The 15,743-nt window shown below is 39.3% G+C and overlaps 1 protein-coding gene across 1 annotated transcript in view; it reads right to left on the reverse strand.

The window, feature by feature from the left end:
- LYST (lysosomal trafficking regulator) overlaps positions 1–15,743 on the reverse strand; it is a 393,838-nt gene that overhangs the window by 55,241 nt on the left and 322,854 nt on the right. Inside the window, exons 39-40 of the mRNA XM_075267816.1 lie at positions 10,682–10,926; positions 679–745 (exon numbers count right to left, since the gene is read on the reverse strand). Of these exons, the coding sequence (XP_075123917.1) occupies positions 679–745; positions 10,682–10,926 (312 nt within the window). The remainder of the gene's footprint in view (positions 1–678; positions 746–10,681; positions 10,927–15,743) is intronic.

Genomic DNA, 15,743 nt, shown 5'->3' on the forward strand with positions numbered 1-15,743 from the left:
CAGTCGAATGTATATGAAAATAAAACCTAATGATTCACTAGTAGGGCTGAGTGATTAATCTAACCATTTTGAGTCCCTTTTAAATGTACTAAGATGCTAATTTTTTAGAACTGTAAACTTTACTACTACTCCATCTCTATGGGAGCGTTCACACTACCGTCGGTGACCGACATGTAGTGTCCGCTCCTAGTGTCCGCTCAAAATCTGTCACGGACACTAGGAGAGGACACTAGCTGTGTCCGTGACACCTGTCATTTATTTCAATGGGCATCAGGTGCGTTCTTTTGCACTCCGTGCCCGTCCTTTCCTGTCCGCAAGTGAAGATGTCCGACTTCTCAAGCGGACAGAGGAACCCTGCATGCAGGGTGATTGAAGAGTGATGCAAATAAGATTATAGCCAGAACTGTTTTATCTATGTCTTTGAAAAATGTTTTCTGACACTTATTTTAATGCATTATTTTAAAAGGTTTTAGCAAAAAAATGCAATGTTTTCTTTAAATTTTCCAGGTCCATACAGTGTGCTGGAGTTTTAAAAAAAGCAAGTAAAAAAAAACTGCATTGTATAGAAAAAAAAAAGGTCAAATATTGTTTCCCAATTCCTAAAGTAACCAATTATAATTTTCAAATTTGACTGGAGGTTTATTTAATAATATAAACTTTCCAAACTACCTTACATACCTTGTAATTATCTATATAGCGATCTTCCTTCTCTTTTGATTGAACAGCAATAGGCTTCCCAAGGTTCCTTCAGTACAAAAATACAAACAAGTCAAGTATACAGAAAATACTGATTTTCAATAATATCTCAATACATATATTTCACAATTACCGTATATACCGTATATTGAGTATAAGCCGAATTTTTCAGCCCAGTTTTTGAGCTGAAAAAGCCTCCCTCGGCTTATACTCGAGTCAGCAAAAAAAAAATAAAAATAAATAAATATATATATATATATATATATATATTTTTTTTTTAGGAGTGTGTGTGTGTGTGTGTGTGTGTGTGTGTGTGGTCTATGACAAGCCACAATATCAATGTATAGAATCTCCCATAAAATAGTGCAAAAAAGATTTAAAAAAATTTTTTAAAATAAAAGTTCTTAATCCCTCCTTTCCCTAGAATACATACAAAAGTAGAAAATGACTGTGAAACACTTACACATTAGGTATCCCTGTGTCTGACAGTGCCCACTCTACTGAATATAGGGTATCTGCAGTGCACCTGGTCTGTCGGGAAGGGGTTAATAGGAGCACTGCAGATCCCCTATATTCAGTCAGACTGAATTCCAAGTGGGGGAAGAAAAAACAGTCCTCAAGCTCAGGGAAGGGGCAAACAGACAACCAAAACACCCCCTCCCCTTTCCCAACACCCAGCATCTACCGCACCCAAAAACTCCGACCATTTTAATTTTTGAAATTTTCCAGTAGCTCCTGCATTTCCCCCACTCGGCTTATACTCGAGTCAATAAGTTTTCCCAGTTTTTTGTGGTAAAATTAGAGGCCTCGGCTTATATTCGGATCGGCTTATACTCGAGTATATACGGTATAACAATTCTGCAACATAATGGATTTCTTAGCACTGCACATAACTGTGGTCAACCACAGAATTTCAAAAGGGGTTGTCTGACATTTTAATAAAATTGACTACAGACAGGAAACTTTACAGCAGAGAAAAAAAACCTTGCTTATCGTTTGAATGTCTATCCCCTCCAAAGTCCCCACTCCCACTAGTCTAGAAGCGGTGACATGCTCAGGGACGTACTGTATTTATGGCAACGTAACTTAAAGGCAGGTACTAGCTCTGTTGGAAGGAAGAGGTAGCATTTTTTTTTAGGTGACGGTTTGATTAATTTTTCACAAACAGATACTGCTTTGGGGGCAACTTACTGATTGGTGGGGTCCACACAGCCGAGACCCCCACTGACCATAAGAAGTGGAGTGTTTTCAACCCCAGTTTGAAGGGAGTGTCAGGTCCGAAAAATGCTCTGCCACTACATTAATTTCAATGGTAACCACTAGACACAGCAGATGTACAGTACTTTGCTATATCTAGTAGTTACCACTGAAATGAATATATTGGAGTGTGTTTCTGGCCTTTTGCTTAATTCAAACTGAAGTTCAAAACACCCTAGTTCTTGTGATTAGTAGGGATCCCTGCTGTTGAATCCCCCCTCACAAGCTATGCCTTATTCTGTGTATAGAATGTAGCTTTTTGTAACAAGAATCCACCTTTAATCATGGAATTCATTAGATCCATTGCCAAAGGTGTATTTAAATCAAGTAACTAGCCAATGCTAAGGGATGGTAAGGAAAGAACCACAAGTAACAAATAACGTGCTGCCTTAGTCACTCGTCTCATATCAACATGATAAAGTTTGATTTGTACAATGTGTTTCAGAAATGTACTGTTCCTTTCCTGGCATTAATAAAACAAATTGATAGACATTAAGCACAATAAAGTCATTATTATGGGGGATTTCAACTACCCAGATATCAAACCTGCAGGTCCAATAAAAGGAACAGGTTATTGACAGTTATAAAAGACCTTTTACAACTAATGCAGGATCCTACAAAATATGAGGCACTTTTAGACCTAATTTTAACGAATGAAACTGACACATTGTCAAAAGTGGAGGTTGGGGGGGGGGGATCTAAGTAATAGTGACTGTAACAATACATTTTATTGTACAAATTAAAAAAAAAAAAAAAAAAGATGTTCAGTAGAGGGGGTACAAAAGACTACACTTCAGGATGGCCAATTTTAACCAGTTCAGAGAGGAGCTTAGCACCATAACTTGGAACAATGTCCTCAAAGGGAACACAAATAAAATTAGACATATTCCTTATGGAAATAAGCGGGCCATAAATCATAGAAAACCAATATGGTTAACTGAAACGGTAAGGAGTGCGATGAGGGACAAAAAGGAAGCATTTGAAGTACTAAAACAAGAAAGTAGTGTCAGCAATAAAAAACTATAAAGAAAAATACATTGTATAAAAGACAAATAAAGAAGGCAAAGATTGAGGCTGAGAGAATAATTGCCAAGTAAAGTAAAAATTTACACAAATAATAAGAAAATAAAAATTAATTTGTGCCCTCACTAAAATAATCTGGGTGGAAGAAGGATGAGGAAAAAGCACAACTATTAAATGCCTTATTCTCTTCTTTGTTTACACAAGGAAATACAATTGACAGCAACATGATTAGGGGTAATGTAAACTATCCACTAAATGTCACCAGTTTAATCCATGATGAAGTGTGGTGGCGATGCCTTAAAAAAACCCAGTAAAATAGAGTAATCACCAGGTTTCCCTGAGTTCTGAGGGAATTATGAATAGTCCTAGACAGAACCTTATATCTAATATTTAAGGATTCAGTAATGAATGGGTCTGTTCCACATGACTGACTTATAGTAAATGTGGTACAGATTTTCAAAAAAGCCTCTAAAAGTGAGCCTGGAAACTATAGGCCAGTAAGTTTGACCTCTGTGGTGTGTAAGATATTTGAAGGTTTTCTATGTGATGCTATCCTGGAATAGCTCAATGTAAATAATTTTATAAAACTCAATCAGCATAAGGAATCAGTCCTGTCAAACTAATTTGATCAGCTTCTATGAAGAGGTCAGCTCATGACATGGTTAATGTAGTATATGTACTACATCTGGACTTTTCAAAGGCTTTTGATACTGTACCACATAAAAGGCTGGTATACAAAAAGAGAATGACGGGATTGGGGGAAAACATGTATTTGGGTTCAGAACTGGCTCACTGATAGGAAACAGAGGGTACTTGTTAATGGTAAATATTCAAACTGGGTCAAAGTCAATGGTGGGGTGCCACAGGGATCATTATTGGGTATAGTAGAATAATACAGGGGACTCTAGGGAAGCTGGAAGCATGGGCAGAGACTTGACAAATGAAGTTTAATGTAGACAAATGTAAGGTTATGCATTTTAGTCGAAGAAATAAAATGTATGATTATGTACTCAATAATAAATTACTTTGTGAGACTGCCAACTGAAAAAGACTTGGGGATAGTAAGCTAACCTTCAGCAACCAGTGCCAGACAGTTGCCGCCATGGTAAATAAAGTTATGGGATGCATCAAGGTACAGATTCTCCTGACAAGAACATAGTTATATTTCTTACAAATCACTGGTATGGCCACACTATTGTGTGCAATTTTGGGCCCAAGTATTCAAGAAGGACACAATTGAACTAGAGAGAATGCAGAGAGGGACGACCAAAACTATTAGGGGAATGGGTGGATTGGAGTACAACAATAGATTGTTAAACTTGGGGTTATTGAGTTCACAAAAAAGACATCTACGGTAAGACCTAATAATGTACAAATACATGAAGGGACAAGAACAAAGAACTTTCTAATGATCTTTTGATTTCTAGTCACTGGACAAGAGGACATCCTCTACGTCTGGAGGAGAGAAAGTTTAACAAGCAACACATACAGGGATTCATTACTCTAAGAACAGCGAGGTTATAGAATTCTCTGCCCCAGAAAGTGGTGATGGTGGATTCATTGAGCAATTTCAAAGAGGGTCTGGATCTTTTTTTTTTTTTTTTTTTGTAGATTGTGAGCCCCACATAGAGCTCACAATGTACATTTTTTTCCCCATCAGTATGTCTTTGGAATACGGGATGGAAATCCATGCAAACACGGGGAGAACATACAAACTCCTTGCAGATGTTTTTTTGCCCTTGGCGGGATTTGAACACCAGGACTCCAGTGCTGCAAGGCTGCAGTGCAAACCACGGAGCCACTGTGTGGCCCCTGGATCTTTTTCTTGAACAGGAAAAAATTAAAGTTTATGGGTTCTAGATTTTGTTAAAGGGGCTCTAACTTAAAACAGATTATGAGCTAAGCAAATGCCTGAATAGCCTTTTTAAAGGCTATTCATGTGCTGCCACCAGTTCTTCCAAAGAACCCCCCGTTTTTAGTAAAAAATCGGTAAAAATTATATGCTAATGAGGCTCACCGAGCATATCAATGTGATACCTCAGTAACGCCCCTCCATGGCTTGTGCTCCATTATGCCTTCCTCCTCCACATTTGCTGTACCGCCTACATCCTCGTTCTCTTGCTCCTGGCACTTAAAATCCCGTGCATGCGTAGTAACGCTCTGTTTTGAGCGCTACTGCGCATGCCCAAGTGCCATTTTCTTGTAGCTACCTATAGAACTCAGCATACTGCTCAGTATGCTGTTCGATAGCAAGCTACACCAAAATGATGCTTGCGCATGAGCAGTACTGCGTGTCCGGGCGCCATTTTGTTGTAGCCCACTATGGAACAGCATACTTACCAGTATGCTGAGTTCTATAGGTAGCTACAAGAAAATGGTGTACGAGTATGCACAGTACTGCACGTCCAAGCGCCATTTTGTTGTAGCCTGCTATAAAACAGCAGGGACTACACCATGGCCACCTACCTGGAGAAAATACCCCACCCCAAACACAGACAAGCCCTGAGCCGGTACAGATTGAGCGCCCACAATCTAGAAATTGAAACGGGCGACACAAGCAGACGTATAAGCCACGGGAAAACAGACTGTGCCAACATTGCAACCAGGGGGCCCTAGAAGACGAGACCCATTTCCTACTACATTGCACCAAATACTCAGCTATGAGGGCTGTCTACTTCCAAAGACTCTCTGCCCACATCCCACACTTCACATCTGCAGACGAGAAGAGGAAACTCTATATCCTACTGAGAGAAGAGGAGACCACCGTGGAGATCGTTGCCCAATACGTTTCCTGCTGTCACCAAACGAGAGGAAGTTGAGACCCCAAGGACTATTAAACTCCCAACCCACCACCCAAAGACCTTTAAGCCCCCCATCGCCTGCCTACCCCACGCCCACCTATGCCCCAAACAAGAACGACGAGACCCCAAGGACACACGAAACCCCAACCCACACACCTGCCCCCTTCCCCCACCCCCAACCATTCTCTGCTTTGGCAATACCAAATGTTTTTCTTCGGTAATGCTAATAAAGCACATTTGTATTTGTATACTGATTGCCAGATTGGAGTCAAGAAATAATTTTTCCCCCAACATGGGGCAATTGGGATAAGCCTCATAGGGTTTTTTGCTTCCTCTGATCTGAATCAACACTTTAGGGTTTATGTATAGATTGGACTTGATAGATCTGTGTCTTCACCCTACCTCATCTACTATGTGATTTAATAACTGTAGGAAAACTGCATAGTTTATTTTCTATACACAATGAGGGCTTATTCACATGTCAGTCTGTCTGTGTTCTCCATGGACAACACACTATTCTATTGTTGTTAAATGCGTACTTGCAGGCATCCATTTCTCTTTTTCACAGATTGTTGAAAGTGTAAAAATTCATGTTATTGTGCTGGGGAGTAATTCATTAATATGTAACATATTATTAAAAAGGTTTTTCCAGGCAGAAAATCTTTTTTTTTTTTTTTTTTTTTTTTAGAAAGGTCTGTTAGTGCTAGAAATAGTTAATAAGTACACCCCTATACCTTTAGCAGTGTTTGGCGTGATTTCTGGGTCTCTCTGGTTGCTGCTGTATCCTCTGTGTTTGCTAAGGGAGCATTCACACTACCGTCAGTGTCTGCTGCTAATGTCCATTCAAAATCTCGCACGGACATTAGCAGCGGATACTAGCTGTGTCCGTGACATTTTTCAATCATTTAAATGGCGATCGGGTGCGTTGTTTTGCACTCCGTGCCTGTCCTCAAGTGTCCGTTCCTAAAGATGTCCGAGTTTTCAAGCGGACAGCAAAACCCGACGTAGGTTTTTTCTGTCCGCTTGAAAGGTCGGACATCTTTAGGAACGGACACTTAAGGAGGGGCACGGAGTGCAAAACAACGCACCTGATCGCCATTTAAATGAATGAAAAAGGTCGTTGAACGCTGACGGTAGTGTGAACGCCCCCTAACATGGTGTAGCTTCCTGCTGTGCAGGTTCCCTTGTAGCTGCTCCCCCCCCCCCCGGGGCTTGAACCTGCGGTCACTTGATTGCAAGTCCCATAGACGGCAATACAACTGTATTGCCGTCTATGGGAGATTCTGTCTATTAGTATTACGGCTGGTCATAGACACCAGCCGCAATACTAATATAGCCGTGACAGGCCGGGGAGCCTCATTAGGCTCCCGGCTGTCACCCGAACAGGTCAGCTCCTGCGATATCGCCGCGCAGGAGCCGGCCTGCATCTTTACAGGTACGGGGCCGGTGGGGACCGGCCCCGGGGGAGAAGAGGCCGCTGACAGACTGCAGACCCGGCATCCGCTGTACTAGAGAGGCGGATGCCGGTGAGGGATAGACGCCGGGGCCTGAGACATCGCTGCCCTGCCCTGCATGAAGCCAGCGGCGGGGGGACGGAAGAGCGGAATAGCATCACTCCTCCCGCTGCTGGCTTCATGCAGGACAGAGGAGCGCAGCGATGTCGCAGGCCCCGGCACCTGTAATGGCGTCTATCACTTGCCGGCTTCCGCCTCTCTATTGCAGCGGATGCCAGGCGCCACATTCGGCCTATAAGACGCACCCTTCTTTTCCCCCCAAATTTGGGGGAAAAAAAGTGCGTCTTATAGTCCGAAAAATACGGTAAGTGTTATCCTATGCCACTATACCTACCTATATTCTTTTTATATGGTCTAGCATAAGCACCCACGTTCTTTATTCTATGTGTCTATTTTTGTATGTCTTTGGCCTAAATCCATCTGCCCTGCTGTACATTATTGTTTTTAATAATAATTTGTTATCTAGTGTGTAGTAAAATATTTGATATTTTTTTATATTGGTTGGATTATTGTCTTCTTGTATTAGCTTGTGCTTTTTCCATGATGTATGTAGAACAAAAGCATTTACCAAAGAGAGAGGGTCACTTCAAATGTCTGTAACTCCGGTTTTATATCACCAGATAAATTTATTCTAGTATCACAAGAAAATGGAGATTCAGGCAAGATTGTATTACCCACTACAAAAGAACCAAAGATATCACTACTTAAATACAGTCGGGAATGTGAAAATTATATGCAGCAGTTCATGCTGCATATGAAAATCAAATTCCCAACAGTGTTTTTAAAGGGTTTGTTCCATGTTGGACACTTATCCCCTATTCATGGGATAAGAGATAATGGCTCGATCACTGGAGCCCAACCTCTGGGTCCTTCAGTGGTCAGGAGGACAGAGGACTGAAAGTCCCCTTTAGGCCTCTTTGTGAATGGAGCACCATGGGACTTGCGTATTCAGCGTTCCATTCACCTCTATGTCGTTGCAGGCACTGACAGAGCTTACAGTCTTGTCAGCTTTATAGAAGCGAACGGAATGCTGGTCATGCAAGTGCACTGGTGCTTCATTCACAAGGAGGCTTTGGGAGACTTTTGATACCCTGTTCTCCTGGTTACTGAAGAACTCAGCGATTGGATACTATATGCCCTGTCCTGTACAAAATAAGAATATGAGTAAGTGTCTCACCTTTCTTGCGATACAAGCAGGACTGGTTTCAGTTAAAACTGCAGCAATGGTTAAAACGCCCAATCTGAGCTGAACTCCAACCGGGGGTTGTGGTGCAGGGTGTTAGATGTCCTGATGCCGCCCATAATAGTACGGTAGCTGATCTGAAGAGCTAGGCTTAATAGCGGTTGTTGCCTTGGGTTAATTGCTCCCCCTTATAAATAGCCTCCCTTAACCTTTTCGCTGCCAAGGGTCTCTGGAAATTTTACACCTCCAGTAGCCAGAGCAATGTTCACAGTTTTGAGATGGACAAATCAAACCTAAATTGCAACATTAAAAAAGCATCCAACCCCCCATACCTATATATTTTCGTAAAGTAGACACCTGCAGCATTGTCAGAATGCCACTTGGTACTGTATACGAACAGGCACCTTCATGCAATTTTGATTTAAAGTGAATGTTTTATGAAAAAATGCAAATAAATGTATATTAGTTGTTAAAAGCAGAAACCAAACAAAAAATGAAATGCACCAAACCTCCTAAAATAAGAGTTCAACATGTGCAGAGTTCATACATATCACTATAGCCTGCACCCGCATGCACGTGTCTTCAGAAAATCGCTAGAACTGGAAGGAACAAAAATCCACTTTGAAGCTGGAAATGTTAAAAAAGTATCATCCTATAAAATGTAGTGATTACACACCATGAAAAGTAAGTGAACCCCTAAACCCTATATATTTTTTGAAAGTAGACAACCTGAAGATTACAAATGTCTTAATGGGTCATCGATAGCCACATCCACCTTCATGCAACTTTGCAACCAACACAAATAATTTTTTTGAAAAAGTACGCTAAAACATATATTTGCACCTAAAACTCATGTTCAATCTCAGATTCATATACAAAATACATTTAAATTAATAGCTTAAGGTGTATACAATGTGGATATATACTATATGTACCGCAAACATCAACTACAACAAGAGCTCAGACTCCCAAAAACATGAATACAGAAGACAAGCAGGATTTAGCTGTTATTCACTAATATGTTAAAAAGCTATACTGCACCTACCAAACTGTGACTGTGATACCAAAATCTAACTTTTTTCAGAGTACACAGCATTCTGTATATAAAAACACAATTTCATAGTTCATATATACAACCACCTTCATTCAACTTTGCAGCAAACAGAGATTGCTAGCAAAAATTGCACAAAAATTCAAATTTGCCACTAACGTGCGGCTCAAGCAATCCCTTTAGGCAAACAATGTACTGTCCATAAAACTGCAATATGTGAGGAGTTCATACATACCACACATGTATATATTTACAGGGGCGGGTGTTAAAAGATCGCCAAAATCGGAGAAATGCGCCATCCCATTTTGTGCATGCAAATTAAATAGGACTCCCTTCGCCAGCCCTGTATACCTGAACCATTTTTCTCGGTGGCATAAAACTGAAGATACAGCCAATCGAAGTGACTTGTAATGCAAGTTATGTACATGTGTGTTTACCTTGCCTCTGTGAGTATTTAATATATAAACATTTTCAGCATTCTACCAAAAATTATGCACCTCTCCTCAATGGCAGTGTATACAACAGCTGCTCCACCTACACATCCTCCTGACTCTGGTGAGGCATATGTGATAACACATCACCACTGCAATACTTACGGACCACCAAGGAGTGGAAACGAAGATGTTCAAATGGTAAGTATTGCTTTTTTATGTTATATAGTTTCCTGCTTGTAGTCAATTGTTTTAAAGTATTAGACAGCCAATTTACATGTTTACCAGAAGCATTTTACTAAGTATATGTCCAGAAAGGTGCCACTGCTACAGTGGGGAGATAACTGGAGAAAAAAAAAGCAATTTTATGTAGTAAAATTTATTATAAATTTCCTAACATCCACTGTGCACTACTCACTTGAAAAATTGTATCTTTAGACACAGAGTTGACCTAATACGTGCATAACCCAACGTCCTTACAGTGGTTGTCAAACGAGACACTGATGATCACTAGGACTACTATATACTGAATACTATATTGAATCAAATTACAAAGAAATTCATATTCATATTCATCTCTAAGTTGAGCATCCCCCCTCCTGAGTAGCTGTAGTAGCTGAGTAGTGTAGGACACCTGACAAAGCTGCTTAGATTAATGTTTGTATATGTGTTGTCTAATTTATGGTTGCACAAGCCAAAAATGATTCTACAAGACATGTAAGTACCTGTATATTAAGGTGTTGCTAAGGTCAAGCGTTTCACTGGTATAATCACAGAGTATGAATGGGAAAACAGGATATTGCATTAGGTCATTGAATGATCTTCCAGCATGTTTGTTCAAGTGAGTCAGATATTCAAAGTTTGTTATCTGTCCAGAACTCCAGAGTTGGGTCAGAGCCGTGATGTTTCCATACTCCAACAGATTAGGAAGATTATTGGTCAATATTTTCTGGTACACATCATCTCGCACCTTGAAAAAAAAAAATACATGCAATTTGGTTAATTTTAATTTTCAGGAGCCATTACATTTTAAAGTGTGCACAGATAGTAAACATCTGTGTAAGCAGTAATGACATGATGAAAGAAGACTTTTACTGTACATAAATACAAAAATAAAATAATGCACGGAATAAACCTTCCAATTTATCTTTATCTTAATAATTATTTTCAATTGCCCCAACAGCCATTGTCCTACTCAATCCCAAATGTTGTTCTTCCCTACATTTGTATATCTGTGTGTGATGATTTGCTACACAGGAACCCAATAAGTGGGCAATGATATTATATCTGATATAGAAGGGAATATCATTGGTGTACTCAAATCATGCATGCCACGGTCATCAATCCTGAAGTGCTTGTGCTGGGGACCAAGGAATAATCAGGTATGTTTCTCTTTAAAGTTTTCTTTTTTTTCTTTTGTCATTTATTTTTGTTTGATTACATTGTCTCTATCTTTATACACTTCCTAGGATTCACTGAAAAAAGTTGAAAAACTGCACAGTAAGATTACTAAAAACAAACTTTTATTTGATATGCATTATAAACAATAGAAAGGCTTCACATATTGAAATGATAAATGAGGACCAGGAAATATCCATTTTGTACTTATTTAGAAAAATAAAAAAAGGAAAAATTCACATTTTTCGAATTTTGAAATCTTATGCATTTGAGGCAGATAGTCCTACCATCCAAATTAAGTGTGGTAGGTGGGTAGTGGTAAGTAGGTAGTGGTAGGTGGGTAGTTAGTAGTAGTAGTATCCAAATCTCTGCTCCATGTTGGCATTATTGTTTAATTTAATTTATTTTAATCACATCATCCTGTGGCAGTAAGTTCCATAGTCTCAATGTTCTTACTGCAAAGAATCCCATCAGTGTGGCTTGGATGTCTAGTTGCATCGCCGTCTGAATTGTAAGCTCCTGCCGCTCATAACTCTCAACTGAGACTCTGCATTTCTTTAAAAAGTAGCCTTATATAACTCCTTGCCTCCCAGTCCACTCCAGTGGGTGTCCTACCTACAACACGGCACCTGGTCCAGTACACTGTCAGTAAGAGGAGCCACATCCCCCATAGTACTTTTTCATGGGTCCCCAGTGCAACTGAATTAGTCTCAGAAGACTGCTAAAGATCCTGCACTGACCTTGTGGCTACCCTCTCCTCTCCATTACCAGATCCATCATTCCACCTCCCCACTCTCCCTTTATTCTAATGCAAAATGATGTATTGCTACTGGAAAAGTAGCTATTTTAATATCAGATTCATGCCCCATCCAAGTTACCTTTTTTCCCCTGGCAGGTATGTTATTTTGCGTTGTAAATGGAGGGCAAGCCTGTCATACACTGTAATTCATATGCTCCCAACTACTCCCAGATTAGCTTTGATCAAGGTGGTCTAACTTCCCCCTGCAGCTGTGCTGGTAGAAGGGGATTTTGACATGATTTTTTTCAGAAAAAATGGACCATCACTTCATGGAGGCCCCCTAAACCCTTCTTTAAAAAGATTGGCAGCAGATTTTCAGTGACTGTTTAGACCACATTCCTTGTTCGATCCGTGGAGTATCAACCAACCTTCAAACTAATTTTTTTTATTCTAACTCAACCCCATAAGACATACAAACAAATTGTCTATATTTGTTTAAAAAAACCTTAACTTGTATTTCCTTAAAGGAGAGCCCATGGGCTCTATAGGGGACCAAGCCACTACAAGATGTTTTCACTACTCTTTCTGTAAACCAACTCTAGTGATTCGAGCAGCTTATTTTTGCAAACCCAACTAGGCAGTAACCAGACTCTTTTAGGCGTTGATGACTGAATCGTTTTTTTAATCACCCTCTTGGTGATTATCAGGCTTCCTCATGTATCCTCCCCCGCCCCACCCCCACCCATTCCAATCTGGCAGGAAAAAAAAATATCTAAATTGTCTCTTTATGAAATTAAATGTAGAAAATAAGATTTAGCTTTTATTAATCATGAAAGCAATGAAAGTGAGCTTGTTAAAAATACCAGCATCATGCCATCAATCCATGAACAAACTATTTTATGTTACCAAAACAGTCTCTAAATAAGCATTTGGAGTTGGAGGCCATATAAGGCAAATTTTGCAACTTCTTATTGATATAATATCTATGAACACTCGACAAGTCACATTGAAGCTTCAACTATAAATTGGATTGGTGAATCTATTTAAAATGGTATATCACTCCTATAAAGAGACACTAAATGTAGTAACATATTTATCAATAACACCTGGGATGTTTGCAGTACATCCCCAGGTATTAAGAGTCAATTGTTAAAAGCACAGCGCTGAACCTAAAAACTAAACCCATCCCTCGATTTCAGGTGTCCTCAGGGGTATGAGTTAAGACAGTGATGCTAAAAAGAGCAATTCTTATATACGGTTAGCATAAACTCCCAAAAGGATTACCTTCTTTGTTAGCCAATGGACTTGGTTCCCCTAGACTCACAGCGCATTTAAACCAATCTCTGTTCTAAAAGTTGATCCCAACCAGTACTCATAGCCAATTGCAATGTTTGCAATGATGCGCAATAGGAATGCCCCAGTATGCACAATAAATACAGAACCAGACTTAGCCTCCATCACAGTCCATAAAGGAGCGGGATGCACCTGTGTGTGCCTGAGCGTGCAAGCTCCACTCCATAACACACTTAGTTTTTGTCCGGTAACTTTATGTCTAGTTCACATGCATCCAGACTGATGTCATTCGCACATGTGTACAACTACAAACCACGGACTAAAGATTCTTTTTTAGGATAGTTCTGCATCTTTTGTCTAATAATAGACAAAAGAGACATGGAGGAGAGAAGGGACTGGTACATATTCCAAGTGCTAGTTATGTTATATTCAAGTCTGATTTAAATGCCTATTAGCAATCATAGAAAAAAGCCCATTTATATAAACAAATACCATTACATCAATAAATGGGGAATCCAAAATTACATATTGGCAGTGGTACTGTATCTGTAAAGGAAATATTATCTATCTACCTATCTATCTGTATCAATAAATTTTTATTCCAATTTTTTTAAAAAAAGGAGAAAAGAAGGAGAGGAGGGAAATAAGCATTGGCTATCAGTTTTTGCCACCATAATGATCATACTAAAATATTGATATACATTTATATAATGTATGTTACTGGACTATCTAGGATAATCTAAGGTGGAAGACACGACAAAAATTTCTATACAGGGCATTAGAGAAAAGCAGAGAAAGTAAAGCCCTCATTTTACACTTGTGGGCTCAGGCTATTCAGCTCAGGCTATCCACTTTGTAACGGCCAAGGAAAGTGATGGATGTTTCATGAATTTCTGAAGTGAATTTAATTCTATTATTATCATTCAACATTAATACAAAGTCTTGAAAAAGAGATTTTTCATCTTCCCATAGGATATTAGCATTATCTATATATCTTTCCCAGAATGAGTTATAGAATAGAACGATTAATCATCAGAAAAAAAAAAATGCTCTCACCTGCCTAAAAAATATTAGCATAAGTTGGTGCACACGTGTCCACAGAGGTACCCATTTTCTGATGGCTGCCTCCATACCCCTGATATTAACGGAGTTAAACTACAAGACAGAATTTAAACTCACTTTCCCTTCTATACATGTCCATATTTGCATTCTCCTTGCTAAATGAAAGGCCTTGTCTCTCCTCAGCTGTATTTCTGCTTTGAATAAGACCATAACCTACCCGACTGATGGACCTCTGCTCCTTGAAGAGCACTGTCATGCAATTTGACTGGATGGTGGGCGTTAAAGGATTTCCTAAACTATTATGATAATCTAGTCCACTGTTACTGGGTGGCTCAGTTTTACATTATAGTAGGCCCAGGCCCAGTGGGCCTTGACCCAACCCCTGCTAGAGTAGTGTGTGGCACAGTACACTCACTGTCCTACATACAGATAGACAATGCACAGCAAGTCAGATCAAGTAGGATAACTTGATTACCAGGATTTTTATGTCCGATTGCAATTCAGGTTTAATAGAATGTTTATTTTCAGCATACGGAATGTCTCTGGATTTTTTTTTCTTCCAGGAAAAAAAAATACTACTTGCTTGGTTTATATCTATCTATTGTACTTTGTTCTTGTACTGTATCAACATAATATGCTTGGTTCTGTTACTTTACCTATGAAGTAAACTTTGTTCAAATATTGTATCTCTGTAGAAATCCTGGCTCTGAAACTGTATGTAGTAAGCTTGGTTCCGAAACTGTTTTTATGTAGTAAGCTTGCTTCTTGAATTGTATCTGTGCTGTAATCTTGGGTCTTTTAATTTATCTATGCAGTAAGCTTGGCTCTTGTATCACATATACAGATATGTAGTAATCTTGTTATGCAGCAGTAACAACAGAAAAAATCCAAGACTCAGGCTTGGATTTCTACTATGGCCCTTTAGTAAACGGCCATAGTAGACATGCTTTTTTTTTGTCACTTGAAAAATACTCTTCATTTAGTTGCATATTATGCATTCACTGAGCTTGTTTCCGTTGCTGTATCCATGTATTGAGATTGATTTTGTTACCAAGTATATTGAGTAATTGTGTGTGGTAATTTAACATACTACATAGGAACACTGACTTTAGTACATTATCTAGACAATATGCTTGATTTGTTTAATATGCCAATACAATGAGCTTCATTTGGTTACAGGCTAGGCATAATGTGTGTGTATATGAGCCAAATGTTAGAATGTTTACATGATACATGCAGGTTTCTGTGCATATTTTGTGTGTAAATGCATTTGTGATACTTATGCATTTGTATAT

Source organism: Leptodactylus fuscus, chromosome 3 (genome assembly GCF_031893055.1).
Source record: "Leptodactylus fuscus isolate aLepFus1 chromosome 3, aLepFus1.hap2, whole genome shotgun sequence".
In the NCBI taxonomy this organism is placed as follows: domain Eukaryota; kingdom Metazoa; phylum Chordata; class Amphibia; order Anura; family Leptodactylidae; genus Leptodactylus; species Leptodactylus fuscus.